The following is a 20,484-nucleotide window of genomic DNA, read 5'->3' as shown; positions in this document are numbered from 1 at the left end:
TTCCCGAATTATTCACCGTCAAGTTGTAGTTGCAATGGGAATCTCTGGTAGTTATTTTCTCCGTTCTTGAGAGACACTTGCCATTTTATTTATGTTCTGTACATTTGTGATGTGTCAATGGTTGATGTATACCGGAAGGACTGACTATATCGACCATTCGATGTGCACAATGTAAATAGTTATGGATATAATGCTCAATAAAGTTTCCATTGCCTGTAAAGGGAGAACACCAAAAGGAGAGTGAACGAATTTGATTGCGTCAAATCCAAGGCCTTGGTATTTTGTAAAGTCATTACAAAGAATATTTTATTTTATTAATATTAAATTAAATGTATTTTGGAAAAGAGTTTTCAAAGAGTTTTATGGCCAATCAAAGTCCTTCATACTCTCGTGATAAATTATAATGGACCGGAATTGTGGCGGTGACATTTACTCCATGGTTGCAATGGCCCATTATAGGTGTTAGTAGTGTGGGGAGAAAATGTAAGAAAATTACCTACCACAAGGGGTTTTTCAGGTTATGCCTTGGTAGGATCGTCCTTTATTATGATTTTGGATAAGTTTTGTCCTTATATGTAATTTAAGATAATTTTATGGGCTACCCTTTAGGATCACACCACTTGGTTAGATCTGGACCGTAGGTTTGGCACTTCCTTAATTAGGTCTCTATATATATAAAGAGACCTAAGGCTAAGCATGATTGGTGATGATAGAGAAATATCATTAGAACAATTTGCACAAAATTATGAGATAGCTTAGAGAGAGAAAAAGAGAGTCTTCTTCTTCCTCAAGCACTATTGGCCATTGGAGGTGAAGCAAGCTTGGAAGATCTTCTCCATGTGTTGCATTCCTTCGGAGGAACACACAATTTGAGTGTTCTAGGTGACATTGCTCTCCCCTTGAAGTTAGTACATTAATGTGTTTATTGAAGTCCTTGCATGCTCACAAAATTTTTGTGATTACATGAGAATCCCATCGCTTCCCCACTAACACATCCAAGCTTCATTAAACTTGTTGTTTTCATCTATTGAAGCTCCCCTTGAAACCCCCAATGGCTGTTATCCTGGGTTATCGAGGTCTGGGTTATAATATCAAAATCTGCTTAGACTGATAGTTTGGCTTGAATATTGAAGGCATCCTGCCTTAGGTGAGGTCTATCACTTTCTTAAAGTTAATTGGGAAGTTGGCAAATTTTCTGGGTTGTGATAAACCCAAAATCACACCAACCAATCAGAGGCCGCCATGTGTCCCGGCCCAAGTAGGAAGACCATCAAGGACTAAGTCAAGGAACTATAAGCTACTACCATCAAGGACCAAGTCCAGGTACTACACGCAGGCTACTACCGCCAACAACAAGATATACATCATCTCATGGGTACAGGGTACCGTCTACCAGGAACATAGTCCCAGATGGACTCTCATGGGTACAGGGTACCGCCTATCAACTACACAATCCAAGACGGACCAACTACACCCTTGGGCGCCAACCCCTTGGGGTAGGCTTCCCTCGGGAGCCAACCCCTGGGGTAGGCTTCCCTTAGGCTCCAACCCCTTGGGGTACGATTATTCTTGGACGCCAACCACCTTTGGGGGGACTTACGCAAACGTGGACCTCGAACCCACGTGGATACAGGCGTGGACGTAGACTCTGATAGGAGACCAACACCATCGTCACTATCGTCGTCAACTGGACGTACGCCGCCTCAAGGACTCTAGAACACCGCCTATCAGCAGTACAGTCCCAGATGGACATAAACACTAAACACCATAGCTGACAACGTATCAACATCTATCCGCTAAGAACGATAACCCAACTGGGACACTACATCCCATGGGAAGACAACCAATCAAGGAGGAACCCTGCTACCCAGGGACTCTGTCAACTACGAAGGCCACTCATCATCAACTGGGACTCTCCACACCGCCATACTCCACTATAAAAGGGAAGGTACTCTACCCCATCAACCCATCTTGAATTCTATTATTCATCTGTTTGCTTAGAGAGATCTAACTTAGGCATCGGAGAGTCTTAGGCCGAAATCACACCGGTTCTCCTTTGTCACCCAGGTTCTTTTGCAGGTTATGGCACTCGAAAGGACCCTTGAACAATTTTTTGACACAACAGATTGGCACCGTCTGTGGGAACGCTGCTAGCCACCGTACCTACTAGCTTGATTTCATAACTACTCAATGGCACCACGGGATAAGAAGGCCGCTCCCTCCACCAACAATGTTGCCAGGGAGGGGAACGGATCAACTCCTCCAGAGAGCTAGTGTCGCAGAGCCAATGACCCTGTCTCTCAGGAGAGGAAGGTCCCAGAGAACCATCGAAGCCCTAGGTCACCAAGATCAAATGACTACTAAGGTCAATAGACCATATGCATCAACAACGAGGAGTAGTATGCGAAGAAGATGTGAATTTAACCTTAAATAGCAAGGGAAAGAAGTCACAATATGGACAATCCAAAGTACTTAATCCAGAGGTCTGACAAAAAAATCTGCCACGGCCAAGGGCCGTAGACGACAGGCCATGGACATGGGCAAGGTTCGAGGTCGAGGTCCAAGGATGAGGTTCAAGGTTCGAGGCCCAAGGTCCAAGGACAAAGTTCGCGAGGAGTCGAGGTCAAGGTTCGAGTAAAGGTGTGTCTATGGCCAAAGACCAAGGGACAACAAATATTTTATATACCAGAGAAGACTGGCATGGACCAAAGGAGATGGGCGCAGATCAAATGAAACGAGCGTCACAGGCGCGGACCAGAGATGATGAACGCGGAACCCGAATGGGTGCGACAACCGCCAATAGCCGCGGACAGCGGACGATTGGCCATGGGCGGCGATCAAGGAGCCACGACCAAAGGGCCATGGGCAAACATACCCAAAAAAAAAAAAAAATAGCCAAGGGTCCATGCCCAAAAGGCCATGGGCGCGGACTCTTGAGTGAGAGCAAAGGTAGGAGAGAGAAGAGAGAGAAGAAAGTGAAAAGAAAAAAAAAAAGGACCAAGGGTCCACCACGCCTAAGAAGCCATGGGCGTCGACTCTCGGAGAGAGAAAGGAGGGAAGAATGAGAGTGAGAAAAAAAAACAAATCTATGAACGGGTGTGGACACTTAGGCGAGAAAACAAACAGAGAGGAGAAAGACAAGAAGAGGGAATGGAAAAAGTAAGAGAGAGAAGATAGAAAAAGTAGGAGAGAGAGAAGAAGAAAAAGGAGGAAAGAGAAAAAAGGGGGTTTTGGGCCACAGCCAAGGATCGAACACCGATCGACGGGCGTGGACCTAAACAGGCGCCGATCGAATGAGGACGCGATTCGAATCAGCGTCACCAGGCACGGATTGAGTGCACAGGTGCTGTCATAAGAGCGCGGACAAGACAGGAGCTAAGAAGTGCGGAGCTAGGCATAAGGCTGGGCAAGCCATCAAAGCAAGGCCAATGGCTAAGAGAGATCAAGCAAGCATGCAGAAGGCACCACGGGACCATTGCCTCCCAAAAGCAAACACTTGGGGGCACCAAAAAGCAAAGACCAAGTTCAAAAAAGGTTCGAGTCCAGCAGACCCATAAGCTGGGCATGTTCGAGGTTCGAGGTTCGAGGATCGAGGATCGAGGTCCGAGGTCCGAGGTCCGAGGTCCGCGGTTAGAGTTCGTATAGGTTTGAGGTCAAGGTTCGAGCAAAGATATGTCTATGGCCAGAGATCAATTCGAGTCAATATCAACAAAAAAAAAAAAGGGAAGTATGAGACGTCATATTTGTCGAGAGTTCGAGGTTTAGAGGCAGAGTTCGAGAAGTTCGTGGAGTTTGAGATGGTTCAAATACCAAGGTCCGTAGACCACCAAGGCATAATGCCACTAAGATCTGTAGACCACCAAGGTGCAATGCCACCAAGGTCCGAAGACCACCAAGGCGCAATGCCACCAAGGTCTGTAGACCACAAAGGCACAATGCCACCAAGGTCGGTAGACGTCCAAGGCACAATGCCACCAAGGTCCAAAGACCACCAAGGCGCAATGCCACTAAGGTCCGTAGACCACCAAGGCATGATGCTACCAAGGTCCGTAGGCCACCAAGGTTCATTGACCACCCACACGTAATGCCACCAAGGTCCACCAAGGTGTAATACCACCAAGGTCCATAGACTACCAAGGCATAAGGCCACCAAGGTCCGTAGACCACCAAGGCACAAAGTTTCAAAGCAAAAAAGGCAAAGTCTACTCTCTTGGATATTCTGATCCAAGAGAGTGGGGGGCAAATGACAACCCCAAAATCACACCAATCAATCAGAGGGCGCCACATGTCCCGGCCCAAGTAGGAAGACCATCAAGGACTAAGTCCAGGAACTACAGGCTACTACCATCAAGGACCAAGTCCAGGTACTACACGTAGGCAACTACCGCCAATAACAAGATATACATCATCTCATGGGTACAGGGTACCGTCTACCAGGAACATAGTCCCAGATGGACTTTTATGGGTACATGGTACCGCCTATCAACTACACAATCCAATACGGACCACCCACACCCTTAGGCGCCAACCCCTTGGGGTACGATCACCCTTGGATGCCAACCCCCTTTGGGGGGACTTACGTAGACGTGGGCCTCGAACACACGTGGATACAGGTGCGGACATAGAATCTGATAAAAGACCAACACCATCATCACTATCATCGTCAACTGGACGTACGCTGCCTCAAGGACTCTAGAACACCGCCTATCAACTGTACAGTCCCAGATGGACATAAACACTAAGCACCATATCTGACAACGTATCAACATCTATTCGTTAAGAACGACAACCCAACGGGGACATTATATCCCACAGGAAGACAACCAATCAAGGAGGAACCCTGCTACCCAGGGACTCTATCAATTACGAAGGCCACTCATCATCAACTGGGACTCTCCACACCTCCATACTCCACTATAAAAGGGAAGGTACTCTACCCCATCGACCCATCTTGAATTCTATTATTCATCTGTTTACTTAGAGAGATCTAACTTAGGCATCGGAGAGTCTTAGGCCAGAACCACACCGGTTCTCCTTTGTCACCCAGGTTCTTTTGCAAGTTACGGCACTCGAAAGGACCCTTGAACGATTTTCTGACACAACAGGTTGTGTTGTTGTAAGTGGTGTTTGAGCATTGATATTTGAGGGATGTGTGCTCCACATTGGTGGTTGTAGCAGTTGATCGAGTCATTGAACCAATAAAAAATAAACCTAACTAAACACTACCACAGTGGAAAGTAGGGGTATCGAACTACGGGGAACAGAGGCGAAGTTGCATGAAATTAAATCAAGTCTAAGATGAAACTAAAAATGCAAATTAATTAATTTAAAGCTAACACTAGCAACTGATTAAAGCGAATAGAAGATGGTGAGAAAATACTACTTTTAGGTTGAATCAACTTTAATTCAGATTCTTCATTCAATCTCTCTCATATTCGGCTCATGGCGACTACAAGCCCCATGACAACCACAGAAAATAGGGTCCCTTTTAGGTATAAAGTATCTTGGCGAAATTGTCGTCCGATCGCTACAATGAATCGAAAGTTCAAAGAACTCGGGTACGCACAATCCACTTAGGTATACCGTATCATCGATACAACCACATGAATCAATTCAATACTATTGCTTGGTAGGTTAAATTGAATCACAGAAACAAATTACCTTAACAAGATGTAAACATGATTACACAAAAATCACAATGAGATGCCTAAGTCTTTTCCAAGCAATCAATAAGAAAAGAGAATGACTAATTAAATCATCCTTAAAGTATCATCTTCCCAAAAATAGCAGCAAGTTTAGTTACTAATTTAACATAAATGAAATAAAGAGAAGTTAGGGATACAAGCCAAAGAATTAGAGGGAAGAAGAGAGTAGAAGCAATGGCAGCAATGGCAATTCAGGTGTGTGAAGGTGCTGGATGGTGGCGATGGTAGATGCTCTTCTTCTTCTTCTTCCTCAAGCCTTTTTCTCCCCAAAATCGAGAACTAAAAAAACCCACACAGCCAAGAACGATCCCTTTTATTTTCTTTTCCTCTTTTTTTTAATAGAACCCTTCCCAAAAACATCTCTAGCAACTTCACCAATCCCAGTCAAAATCGTCTCCTCTCTCTATCCATTCGTTTGCTGTATTTATTTTTATTCCCTTATTGCCCTCTTTCCCTTATCTTCATTCCTCCATTTATGGAAGCAAAAGGGGTAGAATAGGAAAACCGTGTGAGGGAGTTGAGAAGGGGATCTCTGATTGTATCCTTAACAAATCACGATTCCTTTCTTGTGAGAATCCTCTCTCAACTTGCCTTCTTAAGAAATAAATCCAGCCAAGAACGTTTAATGAGAAAGGAGTTGGCGAGGTGTGAGATGAGTGGTCAAGATTGAGTTGGAGAGGGAGTGAGAACATGATTGGAGATGAATAAGGAGAGAAATATACGATTTGGATCCTCTCATATGTATTCAAATTACAGCCATACCCCCTACTTTGCCATAATCCATTTTTGGGCCATAATCCCTCCTTCCTTGAACCAAATTGACTCGACCCAAGAATTAAATGTTAACAATTTAATTTTGCTGATGCAATGAGTCCAATATCGATTTTTCTTGATAAATTTTCTCTTTGTCAAATTATGATAATGCCCTTGAGATGACGATTTGCACACATGCGGATCCTTGGGCTAGCTGGTATTGAACATCCAAAATCGGCTAAGGGGCTAATTTTATCACTGATTCATGCTTTTCTCCTTCCAGGCCTGCAATCATAGAAATCACATAGCAGTATCAAATCCTTCATAAATATTCAAATAACAATAGTAAGTAAATAGTGATTTCTATCTAAGGTTGCAGCCCAATCACACTCCCCAACTTAGCCGTTTGCTCGCCCTCGACTGAAAGAAAATTAAGAAAATAACTGACTCAACTCTCTGGTTCATAAACAGTCTATCTACAGATGATACATTCAAAGAAATAATGACAGTTTACTATTGCACATCAACTCATAGGATGCTTGGCTCATGGAAACACAAGAGCTAAGCAATGAAGGAGGACTTCTCCTAAGCCATCAAGCGCTCACTTTTTGCTTTTTCAACCCACTGGTTCAACATGAATTGTGACATCTAAACCTTTTACAAATGCACACGCTAGCTTGTGTAACACCTCATAATCAATGTGGCTCACTTATTTTTCTCTCTTTTTTTTATTTTTATTTTTATAAATTACGTGATTCTCAGATCCGTGCAATGTTCTGGCTTTTTAAGCTTTCTAGAAGGCTCATGTAACGAGCTTTAAGCCAACCACTCCCAAGCCAGATGACTTTAGGGGATTGAGTGTGAAACACTCCTCGGGCTTACTCACTCGAACCAAAAAGACTACAAGCCCGAACTGGATTCAAGAATACTAGTAATAATAACCTAACTGGTCACTCCAACCATTTTACGCGAGACTCTGGGCTTGTGGCCTAGATGCCTCGGTTACTAAGTTGAAGCAACAGAACTAAACTCACATGAAATTTTATTTTATTTTTTTTATTTTTATTTTTTTGTTTTTAAGAAAAGAGGATGCAAACACAATCAATTAAGCGGTGGTCTGCCTAAATATCACAAACCGGGTAGACTTATGTGTTTAGAAGCATTAAGCAAGCTCATAAATGACAGTCGGAGAAATAAATGTTCAATACTTAACACTGTGTTGAATTAATTTTCTCACAACCTAGAGTCAAATGCACTGTAAAGTAAAAGTATCATTATAAAAATGAGTGCATGAAATTTTTTCAAGAATGTAGATGAATCAGAGAGTCATATGCAGAAAATTTTCAAAATCCTCCCTCCCCAACTTAAACTGCATTGTCCCCAATGACGACTAGAAATAACAGAAAGAGAAAAATATGGGAAACAAAGGATGAGGAACGAAACCACCTGGGGTGTGGTTGTACGACAACGAGTGACATCACTGGAGATAACAGCACAAGGAGAATTTAACTCTGCTACGGGAGATGGCTCTACAAAATAAGTGGAAAAAAAAAAAAAACCAAACAACTTAAAAAGGAAAACAAAAAATGCTGTAAATAAAGGAAACGTGGGCTGCCTCCCAAGAGAGCTAAGTTTTACGTCTTCAGCCAGACGACAATAAAGGTCAGGGTAGTCCATCAGAAGCATGATCATAATCCACATCCACTAGGTCTAAAGACTCAATTAATTGACCATTAGCAAGGCCATCAACATAGGATTTTAGTCTTTGACTATTAACCTTGAAAGTTTTCCCGTTCTGTGGATTCTTGATCTCAATAGCACCATGTGGGGCAACAGAAACAACCACAAAAGGCCCATCCCACAGAGATCTCAATTTCCCTGGGAATAAACACAATTTAGAATTAAAGAGCCAAACACGCTGATTAGGCTCAAAGGACTTCTGAACTATGTGTTTATCATGAAACGCCTTAGTTCGGTCCTTATAGATGTGTGAGCTCTCATAGGCATCATTGCGCAACTCCTCCAATTCAGATAGTTGGAGACGGCGAGTGAAACCAGCCTGAGTCATATCAAAATTAAATGTCTTTATGGCCCAATATGCTCGGTGTTCCAACTCGACCGGAAGATGACAGGCCTTACCGAAAACTAATCGGTATGGAGACATACCTATAGGAGTTTCATATGCAGTTCGGTAAGCCCACAACGCATCAGTCAACCGAGTAGACCAGTCCTTACGGTCTGGTCTAACTGTCTTCTCCAATATCCATTTTATCTCTCTGTTCGATACCTCCACCTGACCAGATGTCTAGAGATGATAAGGGGTGGCCACTTTGTGGTTAATAGAGTACTTCTTCAGTAAAGCCCCTACCCTCTAATGTCGAAAATGAGAGCCACCATCACTAATGATGGCCCTGGGAAATCCAAAATGGCTAAAAATGTACTCCTGGATGAAAGAGATAACCACCTTGTGGTCATTAGTCTTTATAGCCTTGGCTTCTACCCATTTCGAAACATAGTCAACTGCCACAAGAATATACTCATTACCGAATGAGGCAGAAAAAGGGCCCATAAAATCAATACCCTAAACATCGAAAATCTCAACCACTATGATAGGACTTAGGGGCATCTCATCACGTCGGGATAGATTGCCAACTTGTTGGCATCTCACACATGCCTTGCAAAAGGTGTGTGCATCCTGAAATAATGTGGGCCAGTAGAAACCAGACTGCAATACCTTGGCTGCAGTTTTCTTACCACTATAGTGTCCCCCACAGGCGAGAGTATGGTAAAACAATAATATAATCTGAAACTCACTCTCAGGGACACAACGACGAACGACCTGGTTCGAACAGTATCGGAACAGCTCTGGATCCTCCTAGTAGTAGTATTGCACAGTAGAGAGAAACTTATCTCGAGCTGCTTTATTCCAATCAGGAGGTAATTGGCCAACAACGAGATAGTTCACTATGGTTGCGTACCATGGAGTCAGTTTCGACGAAATGGAAAACAACTGCTCATCAGGGAAAGTTTCCAGAACCAACTCCGATGTGGGAGAGGAATTCAGAAGAATCCGGGATAAATGGTCTGCTACAACGTTTTCTGACCCCTTCTTATCCCTGATCTCAAAGTCGAACTCCTGAAGGAGAAGAATCCACCGGATCAACCTTGGCTTGGTGTCATGCTTTGGAAGAAGGTGCCTAAGGGCTGCATGATCCGAGAAGACTATCACCTTCGAGCCCAAAAGATAGGAGCGAATTTATCCAGGGTAAAGACCACCGCTAGGAGCTCCTTCTTAGTAGTGGTGTAGTTCAACTGAGCATCAGACAAGGATCTACTAGCATAGTAAACAGATGACTTCCCATCCACCATTTGACCAAGTACAACACCCATGGCATAGTCAGAGGCGTCACACATGATCTCAAATGGTAGAGACCAGTCTGGTGACCAGATAATAGGTGCTTCAGACAATGTAGTCCGAAGGGTGTAAAAAGCAATTATGCACTTTTCATCAAAGATAAATGGGGCATCCTTGGTGAGGAGATTGCACAAGGGCCTGGAGATAAGACTAAAGTCCTTGATGAAACGCCTGTAAAACCCGGCATGGCCTAAAAAGGAACGGACCTGCTTAATAGTCGTGGGAGGTAGTTTGGCAATTAGATCCACTTTAGCCTTGTCTACCTCAATGCCCTGAGAAGACACTACGTGACCAAGTACATTACCCTTACGAACCATAAAGTGGCTCTTCTCCCAACTCAGAACAAGATTATGCTCCACAAATCGCTGAAGAACAAGAGATAAATGGTGGAGACATTCATCAAAAGATAACCCAAAGATGGAGAAGTCATCCATCAAAACCTCAAGCGAACGGCCGACCATGTCAGAATATGTGGCCATCATGCACCTTTGAAAGGTGGCCGAAGCATTACACAACCCGAACGGCATCCTCCTAAAGGCAAATGTACCAAATGGGCAGGTGAAGGTGGTTTTCTTTTGATCACCAGGAAAGATGGGGACTTGGTTGTATCCCGAATAACCGTCAAGAAAACAGTAGTAGCTCTGCCCAGCCAATTTTTCTAGAATCTGATCAATAAAGGGCAGCGGGAAGTGGTCTTTACACGTGACCTTATTCAACTTTCTGTAGTCGATACAACACGCCAACACGTAGTGGTACGAGTTGGCACAAGGTCACCTTGGTCGTTAGGGACGACTGTGATTCCAGATTTCTTGGGGACAACTTGAGTTGGACTGACCCACTGACTATCCAAAATAGGGTATATAATACCCGCATCAAGCCACTTTACTACTTCATTTTTCACCACTTCCCTCATATTAGGGTTAAGGCACCTCTGTGGATCTCGCACAGATTTGGCTCCGTCTTCACAATAGATACAGTGCATACAAACAGAAGGGTTAATACCCTTCAGATCAGCTAAAGACCAGCCAATTGCGGCTTTGTGAGCTGATAAAACCTCCAACAAGAGGGACTCTTGCCTTTCAGTAAGATCAGAGGATATGATAACTGGCAGAGTCTCTTCCTTGCCCAAGAATGCATATTTTAAGGTATGGGGCAGAGGCTTGAGTTCCAGTTGTGGAGGGGACTCCAGAGAAGAGGGCTTAGGGGATGTAGCCAAGGGTGGCAGAGGCTCATATCTATAGGTCCAGGGAGGCTGCCCGAAAGAGGGTTTAAGATCTAACATGGCATTCACCTCTTCAGTATAGGCCTCTTCATCAAAGCCTTCTGCTCCATAGGACATCACAAGCTGCAGAAGATCATTAGTAAGGATCTGGGAAGTGTACTGAGATACAGCTTTATCAATCATATCTAGAGCAAAGTACTCGTCTTCTTTGTAGGGTCCTAGGGATGCATTGAAGATGTTTAGCTGAAACTTCTTGTTCCCAAACGATATGTCCATGGTGCCTGACCTACAGTTAATGCAAGCATTGGTGGTCGCCAAGAATGGATGCCCTAGTATGATAGGAGGCTTGGCTGAGGTAGATTCCATATCAAGGACTAGGAAGTCCACTGGGAAGTATAAATCATCTACCTTCACAAGAACATCCTCAAGAAGTCCACGAGGTCTTTTCACAGAATGATCAGCTAACTAAAGTATGACTTCAGTGGACTTTAACTCTCCTAATCCAAACTTCTCAAAAACCGAACCCGATAAGATATTCACACTAGCCCCCAGATCCAATAATGCTTTGTCAATGGAGAGGTCTCCAATGACACAAGAGATGAGGGGTGCACCAGGATCCTTCAGCTTGGGGGGTAGGTCAATGATAACGATACTTACCTGTTCTGTGAGGTGTATTGTTTTGGGAGTTTGGTTCCTCAGCTTACGCTTTTGAGTGCATAGGTCTTTCAGAAACTTAGTGTAAGCTAGAACCTGCTTGATTACATCCAATAATGGAAGGTTGATGTGGACTTGTTGAAATAATTCCAACATCTCCTTCATCTTCTCTCCTTGCTTCCCAAATGGGGGAGAGGATGGAGTTTTGAGAGCATCAGGGAAAGGGACTTGGGGTGTATACTTATCCGGTTGAGGTCCCTCCCCAACTGGTTGCTCATTCTCCTTCTCAGTATTTTCCTGGGAATGGACCAAAGAAGGTGTAATGGTTCTATTCCCATCAATGAGAGGCCTCAATGCCTCTGATTCAACTTCTGCCTAGGTTGGGGTTGACTCTGCTGGTGTGGTCTATTGAGGGGTATTAGAGGGGAAGTCCTTATAGGTAGGTGGTGTGTCATATATTTCCACCCTCTTACCATTCCTCAACACTCTAACTGACTGGACTTGTTCCTTACCCCTCCCTATTTGAGCACTATTGGGGTTTCCAATAGGTTGGCTTGGTAGTTGGCCAGTCTCTCTCTTATTGAAGGCTTCAGCAAGTTGACCAATCTGGGTCTCCAGCTTGCTGATAGAGTGAGTGTGGGAGTGCAATAATTGGTCATTGATTCCCACTTTCTGCTCAATACCTTTCAGCACCTTCATTACCTCACCCTCAAAGGATGGGGTATGTTGAGGTTGAGAGTAAGGTTGCTGTTGTCCACCCCTATAGGCATTAGGTTGGGCATTGAATGGTGGCCTAAAGGGTGGATTAGGAGGGGTTTTCCAAGAAAAATTGGGGTGATTTCACCATCCCGGGTTATAGGTGTTGGAAAATGGGTCGTTACCCGGGTTGGCAAAACCCTGAGCAGCTTGTACCTTTTCCTGGATAAATTCAGGATATTGTGCTGCTAAATAACAATCGGTCACATAGTGATTCGGGTCAGCACAGAGGGCACAAGCTTCAGTTTGCTCAGGTGGAGAAAATCCCCTTGAGATTGATGGGGGTTGGGCAGGTCCTCTGGACAGAAGGTAGTCCATTTTTTTTGACAGCAAGTCAACCTGTGCTTTTATGCCAACACTCTGGTTGATCTCATAGAGTCCACCTTTTTTCGGTTGCCCAAGTGTGGGGACGTCAGTCCATGAGGCTGAAGCTCTGTGTTGGGAGTTTTCACTCAGGATCTCAAAAAGATCCCATGCTTCATTCTCGCTCTTATGCATAAACGTTCCTTCGCAAGAGGCATCCACCATCTGACGATATTGGTCACTAAGACCATAATAGAAGCACTGTACCAATTGCCATTTTGGTACAACATGGTGGGGGCATTTCCGAAGTATTCCTTCAGTCTTTCCCAATACTCATGAAATTCTTCACCACCTTCTAATGGTATTGGCTCGGCCTATTGGGAAAAACTTCTTCAGAAACTGTTGTTGCATTTCCGCCTATGTGGTTACTTGTGCAGAATCCAAGGAATGCAGCCAATGCTTGGCTTTATCCTTGAGGGAAAATGGAAATAGCAACAATTTTAGGGCGTCCTCTGAGAGGTTTTGGATTTTTATTGTAGAGTAAATTTCCAAAAACTCATCCAGGTGCTTATAGGGCTCTTCATTCTGATATCCATAGAACGATGGCAGCATCTGGATAATGCTTGATTTGATCTCATAATGAGCAGCCGCAATTGTAGGAAGCCTAATCCCGGTTTGGGGTTGGTATGCAGTTGGAGTGAAATGATCACTCAGTGGCCTGGCCTGTGGGTTTGCCTCGTCACCCATCCTGATATGGTGTCTAATCCTCCTATAAGTATGTTCAATTTTGGGGTTAAAATCTAATACGTCAGGTCGGGTTGAGCGCGTACCAAGCATACAACGACCAAACTACACTAGGCTGGGACTGAGCATACAAGTGTATCAACCTAGCTATTGGGGTCCAAACGTAGTAAGTGTAGGGTCGAATGTCCTAATGTGGGACCGATCAAAATAGGGCAACTAAGCTCGCAGGACCGCACATACAAGGGTAACCTATACTAAAAGAAAAAGAAAATTACAAAAGTGGTAAAGAAAAATTACAGAATTCAATTAAAATGAAAATTACACATGTAAATTAAAACTAAAATTAAAACTATCCTAAAAAAAAATTAAAAGTTTAAACTACCCTAAATAAAATGAAATCCTAAACTAGCGCAGATCCAAGCGTACCAAGGTCAATCCTGAAGTGGTTTGGGACCGAAGCATACAAGGGTAACTAGGCCAGCGTGGGACCGAATCATACAAGGCTGAAATTAGCTACTAAAAGAAAAATAAAAAGAAAAGTTAGAGAATATCACAGAGGCTATCCGGACTGCATCGGTGTCTTTTTTAAAGAATCAAATCTAGCTGAACCGCATCCCCTCTTAAACAACCTCCAACAATTCAATACCTACAACAAAAAATAAAACGTGAGTCTATCACTAATACTAATGACAAATTTAGAATGAATAGTAAATTAAGCTATGTTAACACAAAAAAAAAAATCAAAATTAATGCTACTGTAGGCTGTTAAACTAAGAGATGCAAAAATCTAAAATACCTAAAACGAAAATCAGAAATAAAGATTAAAGCAAGCTATTGAAAGAACATTAAAAGACTCGATAAAACTCTAGCAATCGTGCTCTAGCTCCTGGGCAATGGCGCCAAAATTTGATCGAGTCGTTGAACCAATAAAAAATAAACCTAACTAAACACTAATACAGTGGAAAGTACGGGTATTGAACTATGGGGAACAGAGGCTAAGTTGCATGAAATTAAATCAAGTCTAAGATGAAACTAAAAACATAAATTAATTAATTTAAAGCTAACACTAGCAATTGATTAAAGCGAATAGAAGATGGTGAGAAAATACTGCTTTTAGGTTGAATCAACTTTAATTCAGATTCTTCATTCAATCTCTCTCATATTCGGCTCATGGCGACTACAAGCTCCATGACAACCACAGAAAATAGAGTCCCTTCTAGGTATAAAGTATCTTGGCAAAATTGTCGTCCGATCGCTACACTGAATCGAAAGTTCAAAGAACTCGGGTACGCACAATCCACTCAAGTATACCGTATCATCGATACGACCACATGAATCAATTCAATACTATTGCTTGGTAGGTTAAATTGAATCACAGAAACAAATTACCTTAACAAGATATAAACATGATTACACAAAAATCGCAATGAGATGCCTAAGTCTTTTCCAAGCAATCAATAAGAAAAGAGAATGACTAATTAAATCATCCTTAAAGTATCATCTTCCTAAAAACAGCAGCAAGTTTAGTTACTCATTTAACATAAATGAAATAAAGAGAAGTTAGGGATACAAGCCAAAGAATTAGAGGGAAGAAGAGAGTAAAAGCAATGGCAGCAATGGCGATTCAGATGTGTGAAGGTGCTGGATGGTGGCGATGGTAGATGCTCTTCCTCTTCTTCTTCTTCTTCTTCTTCTTCTTCTTCTTCAAGCCTTCTTCTCCCCAAAATCGAGAACTAAAAAAACCAACACAGCCAAGAACGATCCCTTTTATTTTCTTTTCCTCTTTTTTTTAATAGAACCCTTCCCAAAAACATCTCTAGCAACTTCACCAATGCTAGCCAAAATCGTCTCCTCTCTCTATCCGTTCCTTTGCTGTATTTATTTTTATTCTCTTATTGCCCTCTTTCCCTTATCTGTATTCCTCCATTTATGGAAGCAAAAGGGGTAGAATAGGAAAATCGTATGAGGGAGTTGAGAAGGGGATCTCTGATTGTATCCTTAACATATCACGATTCCTTTCTTGTGAGAATCCTCTCTCAACTTGCCTTCTTAAGAAACAAATCCAGCCAAAAACGTTTAATGAGAAAGGAGTTGGAGAGGTGTGAGATGAGTGGTCAAGATTGAGTTAGAGAGGGAGTGAGAACATGATTGGAGATGAATAGGGAGAGAAATATACGACTTGGATCCTCTCATATGTATTCAAATTACAGCCATACCCACTATTTTGCCATAATCTATTTTTGGGCCATAATCCTTCCTTGCTTGAACCAAATTGGCTCGACCCAAGAATTAAATGGTAACCATTTAATTTTGCTAATGCAATGAGTCCAATATCAATTTTTCTTGAGAAATTTTTTCTTTATCAAATTATGATAATGCCCTTGAGATGACGATTTGCACACATGCGGACCCTTGGCCTAGCTAATATTGAACATCCAAAATTGGCTAAGGCACTAATTTTATCATTGATTCATGCTTTTCTCTTTCCAGGCCTGCAATCATAGAAATCACATAGCAGTATCAAATCCTTCATAAATATTCAAATAACAATAGTAAGTAAATAGTGATTTTTATCTAAGATTACAGCCCAATCAGCAGTGTCATACTCTTAAAGAGGAATTTTCTTTCCTCAAATTACACTGTAGGTAGAGGTTCCGTATTGGAGGTTGTAGTAGTATCTTTCCTTAAGAATATATATACCCTTTCCAATAACTTTCAATTACAAATTTTATATTCAAATTTTACTAGATTTTATCAAACACCATTACTGTTCCAATTGTATCCTGCAAACATTTTCAAAACAGATTTACCAAATGCTATTAAAGCTGTTTCTAAGCATCGAAGGAGAAAAAACTATTTCTGCAATTTCTCAGCACAGAAGCAGCAGAAAGGTTATCAAGAGGGCCCATTGTTTTGCAAATCACCAAAACGTTTTTTTTTTGGTTTGGGAAAAATTGGGCTCTAGTTAAAACACATGTTCCCGCTTAAAATCTCTCAAGGCAAAGAACGAAGAAGAGAAGCAAGGCTCCACTCTCAATCGTCTTCTACCGCCAGAAGCTCTAGCGCCTGCTACCGTTGTTGGAACGAAGGGAAAACGATCTGCATCTCCATCATCTTCCAAGCCTAACGTTACCATCTGCATCTCCTTCAACTCATCTTCTACATTTCAGAGGTCTGCATCTCCTGCTTATTATTCATACAGCCTTCGTGGCCTAAGAAAAGTGTGCTCGATAATTTTTTGGTGAAAAAAGGGTTTTCCTTCATTCGACCTATACTCTCTTCTCGTCCTCACGAGCCTGGAGGGGAAAAACCAGCAAGCTCTCACTCCATTCTCATCGTCTTCTACTGCTTGAACATCGTTCTCACCGCTGCTATCCCAACCGGAGCTCACCTCTTCTCTCCCAACTGGAGCCAACCGCTGCTGTCCCTCCACCGTCCAGGTACTCTGTAATCTCTGCAACACTCCCCCCATAAAAAAACCTCTCTATCTCTATCTTTCTCTCTCGTTCATGGTCACTGATTCAGAAACCCCTAGAATAATGGCAGTACGAAAATGAATTGCTAGAATTATTTATTTCTTAAGGTTTTGATTTTAGGGTTTATATTTTAGAATTTCTTTGGTTTGAGTAGCTGGAATGACGAAGTAGGAGTGGCCGTAACGATAGGTTACTGCTATTGAGAAGAGGGAAAACATCAACAACTCTTTAAAAATAAAATTAAATAGATTACCTGCTGCGATTGCTGGAGTTCTTATTGATTAATCTAACTGATTTTAGAGTTTCTTTGTTTTGGGTTGCAGGAATGATCGAACCCTAAAATAGGTTCCGTTGAATAATCGGTCTCTCTCTCTCTCTCTCTCTCTCTATCTCTCTTTTCTCTTCTTTTGTGAATGCTGGTTCTGCAACCCAAATATGTGGTTTTAAGATTTGTAATTTTTTTGGGTTTAGCAATTTTTGTTTGTTTGTTTTATGGCTGTAGAGCCAACTTCCATGGATGCTCCGTTTAATGGCTGTAGAGTCAACATCACTTGAATAATGGGTCTCTCTCTTCTTTTGTGATTACTCCCCTTTCTGATTTTTATTTTCTGGGCACATCTGAGATCATCCGAGCTTCATTAAACTTGTTGTTTTCATCTACTGAAGCTCCCCTTGAAGCCCCCAGTTGCTGTTATCCTGGGTTATTGAGGTCTGAGTTATAATATCAAAATCTGCCTAGGCTAATAGTCTGGCTTGAATTGTGAAGGCATCCTACCTTAGGTGAGGTCTATCACTTTCTTAAAGTTAAGTGGGAAGTTGCCAAATTTTCTGGGTTGTGTTGTTGCAAGTGGTGTTTGAGCATTGATATTTGAGGGCTGTGTGCTCCACATTGGAGGTTGTAGCAGTGTCGTGCTCTTAAAGAGGAATTGTCTTTCCTCAAATTGCACTGTAGGTAGAGGTTCCATATTGGAGGTTGTAGCAGTATCTTTCCTTAAGAATAGATATACCCTTCCCAACAACTTTCATTTACAAATTCTATATTCAAACTTTACTAGATTTTATCAAACACCATTACTGTTCCAATTGTATTCTGAAGCATTTCCACAACAGATTTACCACACACTATAAAAGCTGTTTCTTAGCATCGAAAGAGAAAAAACTGTTTCTGCTGTTTCTCAGCACGGAAACAGCAGAGAGGTTATCCAGAGGGCCCCTTGTTTTGCAAATCACCAAAACATTTTTTTTGGGAAAAATTGGGCTCTAGTTAAAACACATGTTCCTGCTAAAAATCTCTCAAGGCAAAGAACGAAGAAGAGAAGCAAGGCTCCACTCTCAATTGTCTTCTACCACTAGAAGCTCTACCGCCTGCTACCTTTGTTAGAACAAACGGAAAAACGATCTGCATCTCCATCGTCTTCCAAGCCTAACATTACCATCTGCATCTCCTTCAACTCATCTTCTACATTTTAGAGGTCTGCATCTCCTTCATCTCCTTCTTATTATTCTGAAATAATGCATTCATACAGCCTTAGTGACCTAGGGTTTAAAACCCCCCTCTCTGATTCCCGCTTCTCTGTATCCATTTTCTGATTTAGATTTCGAGCATCTTGATTTCAAAGGCGTAATCTCCTTAAACTCATTTTCTACATTTTAGAGGTCTGCATCTCCTTCAACTCAGGTAATGTTTGTTTTCTTCTTCTTCTTCTTCTTATTATTATTTTTTTGAAATAATGCATTCATACGTTTAGTGACCTAGGGTTTAAAACCCCCTCTCTAATTCCCGCTTCTCTGTATCCCTTTATGATTTAGATTTCGAGCATTTTGGTTCCAAATGCGTAATATCTTTGCTGGGTCATTTTGGAGATCCTTGGGACGTTTCTTGTCATTAAATATGTCTATGAAATTTTTGTAAATGGCTAAGCTTTGTTTGAGAAGATGTACTATTGCTTAAAGATTCTGCTTTGTAGTCGGTAGATTCTGTACCTGAACTCGCTTTTTTTCCCCCTTCCCCTGCAGACTGCCATAGAGTTCCTGAAAGAACCGAAGGTGAGGACCTCTCTCTCTCTCTCTCAACTCCTTGATAATGAACTTGTTTGTGAATTGAGTTAGTAGACTCCTTTCCAAAGTAGATTAGTCATTCTGTTCAAATTGAATCGCTTCCCTTGGGGTAGATTCACTTGTCATGCTTCTTGGATTTGCCTGTGGAAACCTACTGTAATAAGAGTACAAAACTCAAAATTTCCTTGATTGCTTATAACCAGGATGAATATTATCCCTAAAACTTAGTAGGGCCATAAACCGATAACATCATCCTTTTCATGGATTTGTAAACTTGTATATGACACTTGGTAGCATCTTCAGTAATCTGACTTTCCAATTCCTTGTGCAGCTTCCAAGCGAGGAAATTGTAAACTTTTGAAGTTGTTAAAGCTCTGTAATTGAAAGAGGAGGTCAAGGTCAATAAACATGTAATTGGCTCAGAGGTGTACGTTCACCTGCACATATGTGCAGATGATCCATTCTCCAATCTCTCAAGGGCAACACTCAGTTTTTTTTGGCTGCAATAAAAGACGGTCTCAGCCTTCGTCCATTTTCTCTTTTCTACCACGTCACTAGCTCTACTCTTACCACTTCCATGGATCCCACTACGGAATCCTCTCTCCTTGCAAAGCTCGAAAACTCGGAATACAAAGGTCTCTACAGACACTACTCAGATATTCTCAAACCTTTCGCAGATGTAGTCCCAATCGACGATGAGATCGATTCAAAGAAGCCAAAGAAGAACCAGAAGAGTAAGAAGGACAACGAGGCTGAATTGATTGTAATTCGTTCTCTTGCGAAGAAGTTCCTCCCATTTCTCAATAGATCTGTGTCTTTACTGCCAAACCGGCTACTTGAATCACCAAAACTAGGCGGAGAAGAGGAAGATAGGGTCATTGAGTTGTTCGATACTTACAAGCTTTGTTTGGATTGTTTATCGTGTATGGTTTCACAATTGGCGGGGAAACCATATGCGATAGAGTTGCAGAGGCTTAATTTGGTCCATTGTTTTGAGGCTTGGAAGCTGTATGGGGAAGCTGAGCGTGAGGCGTTTTTGGTTCTGGATAGGGTGAAGGGTATTTATTCTCTGGCATATGCATCTAAATCAGTAAAAGGAAAGAAAGTTGAGGAGCGGATGTTGCCACTTTTGATGAAGGATAACTCAGACCCTCAATTAGCTATGTTGGTTGTTGAGTTGGTTGTGACTATTGTGAGGTGTGTTTTAGGGAGTAAGACTAAGGATGGTGATGCATATCGAAGGGTACTCAAATTGGTGGATCAAGTCGGACCATGGTTAAGGTATGAGCTGAGCCTACAGTTGTATCTACCAATTTCTGCATTTTTTGTTATTTATTTATTCAGGTTATACTTAGCTGATTTGATTCTAAATAGTTCCTTCAATTGCTAGAATTCTGT

General features: G+C 42.1%; 1 protein-coding gene across 2 annotated transcripts in view; it reads left to right on the top strand.

The window, feature by feature from the left end:
* The first annotated feature begins 19,663 nt into the window (after nucleotides 1-19,663).
* The window catches only part of LOC122666187 (separase-like), a 77,520-nt gene continuing 76,699 nt past the window's right edge, over nucleotides 19,664-20,484 (top strand). For both annotated transcript variants that reach the window (XM_043862328.1, XM_043862327.1), the window contains exon 1: nucleotides 19,664-20,367. In XM_043862328.1, coding sequence (XP_043718263.1) covers nucleotides 19,664-20,367 — 704 coding nt within the window. The remainder of the gene's footprint in view (nucleotides 20,368-20,484) is intronic.

The sequence above is a fragment of the Telopea speciosissima genome, chromosome 6, assembly GCF_018873765.1.
Source record: "Telopea speciosissima isolate NSW1024214 ecotype Mountain lineage chromosome 6, Tspe_v1, whole genome shotgun sequence".
NCBI lineage: Eukaryota > Viridiplantae > Streptophyta > Magnoliopsida > Proteales > Proteaceae > Telopea > Telopea speciosissima.
The sequence above is the reverse complement of the archived record's forward strand: the minus strand, read 5'-3'. Positions and strand labels throughout refer to the sequence as shown.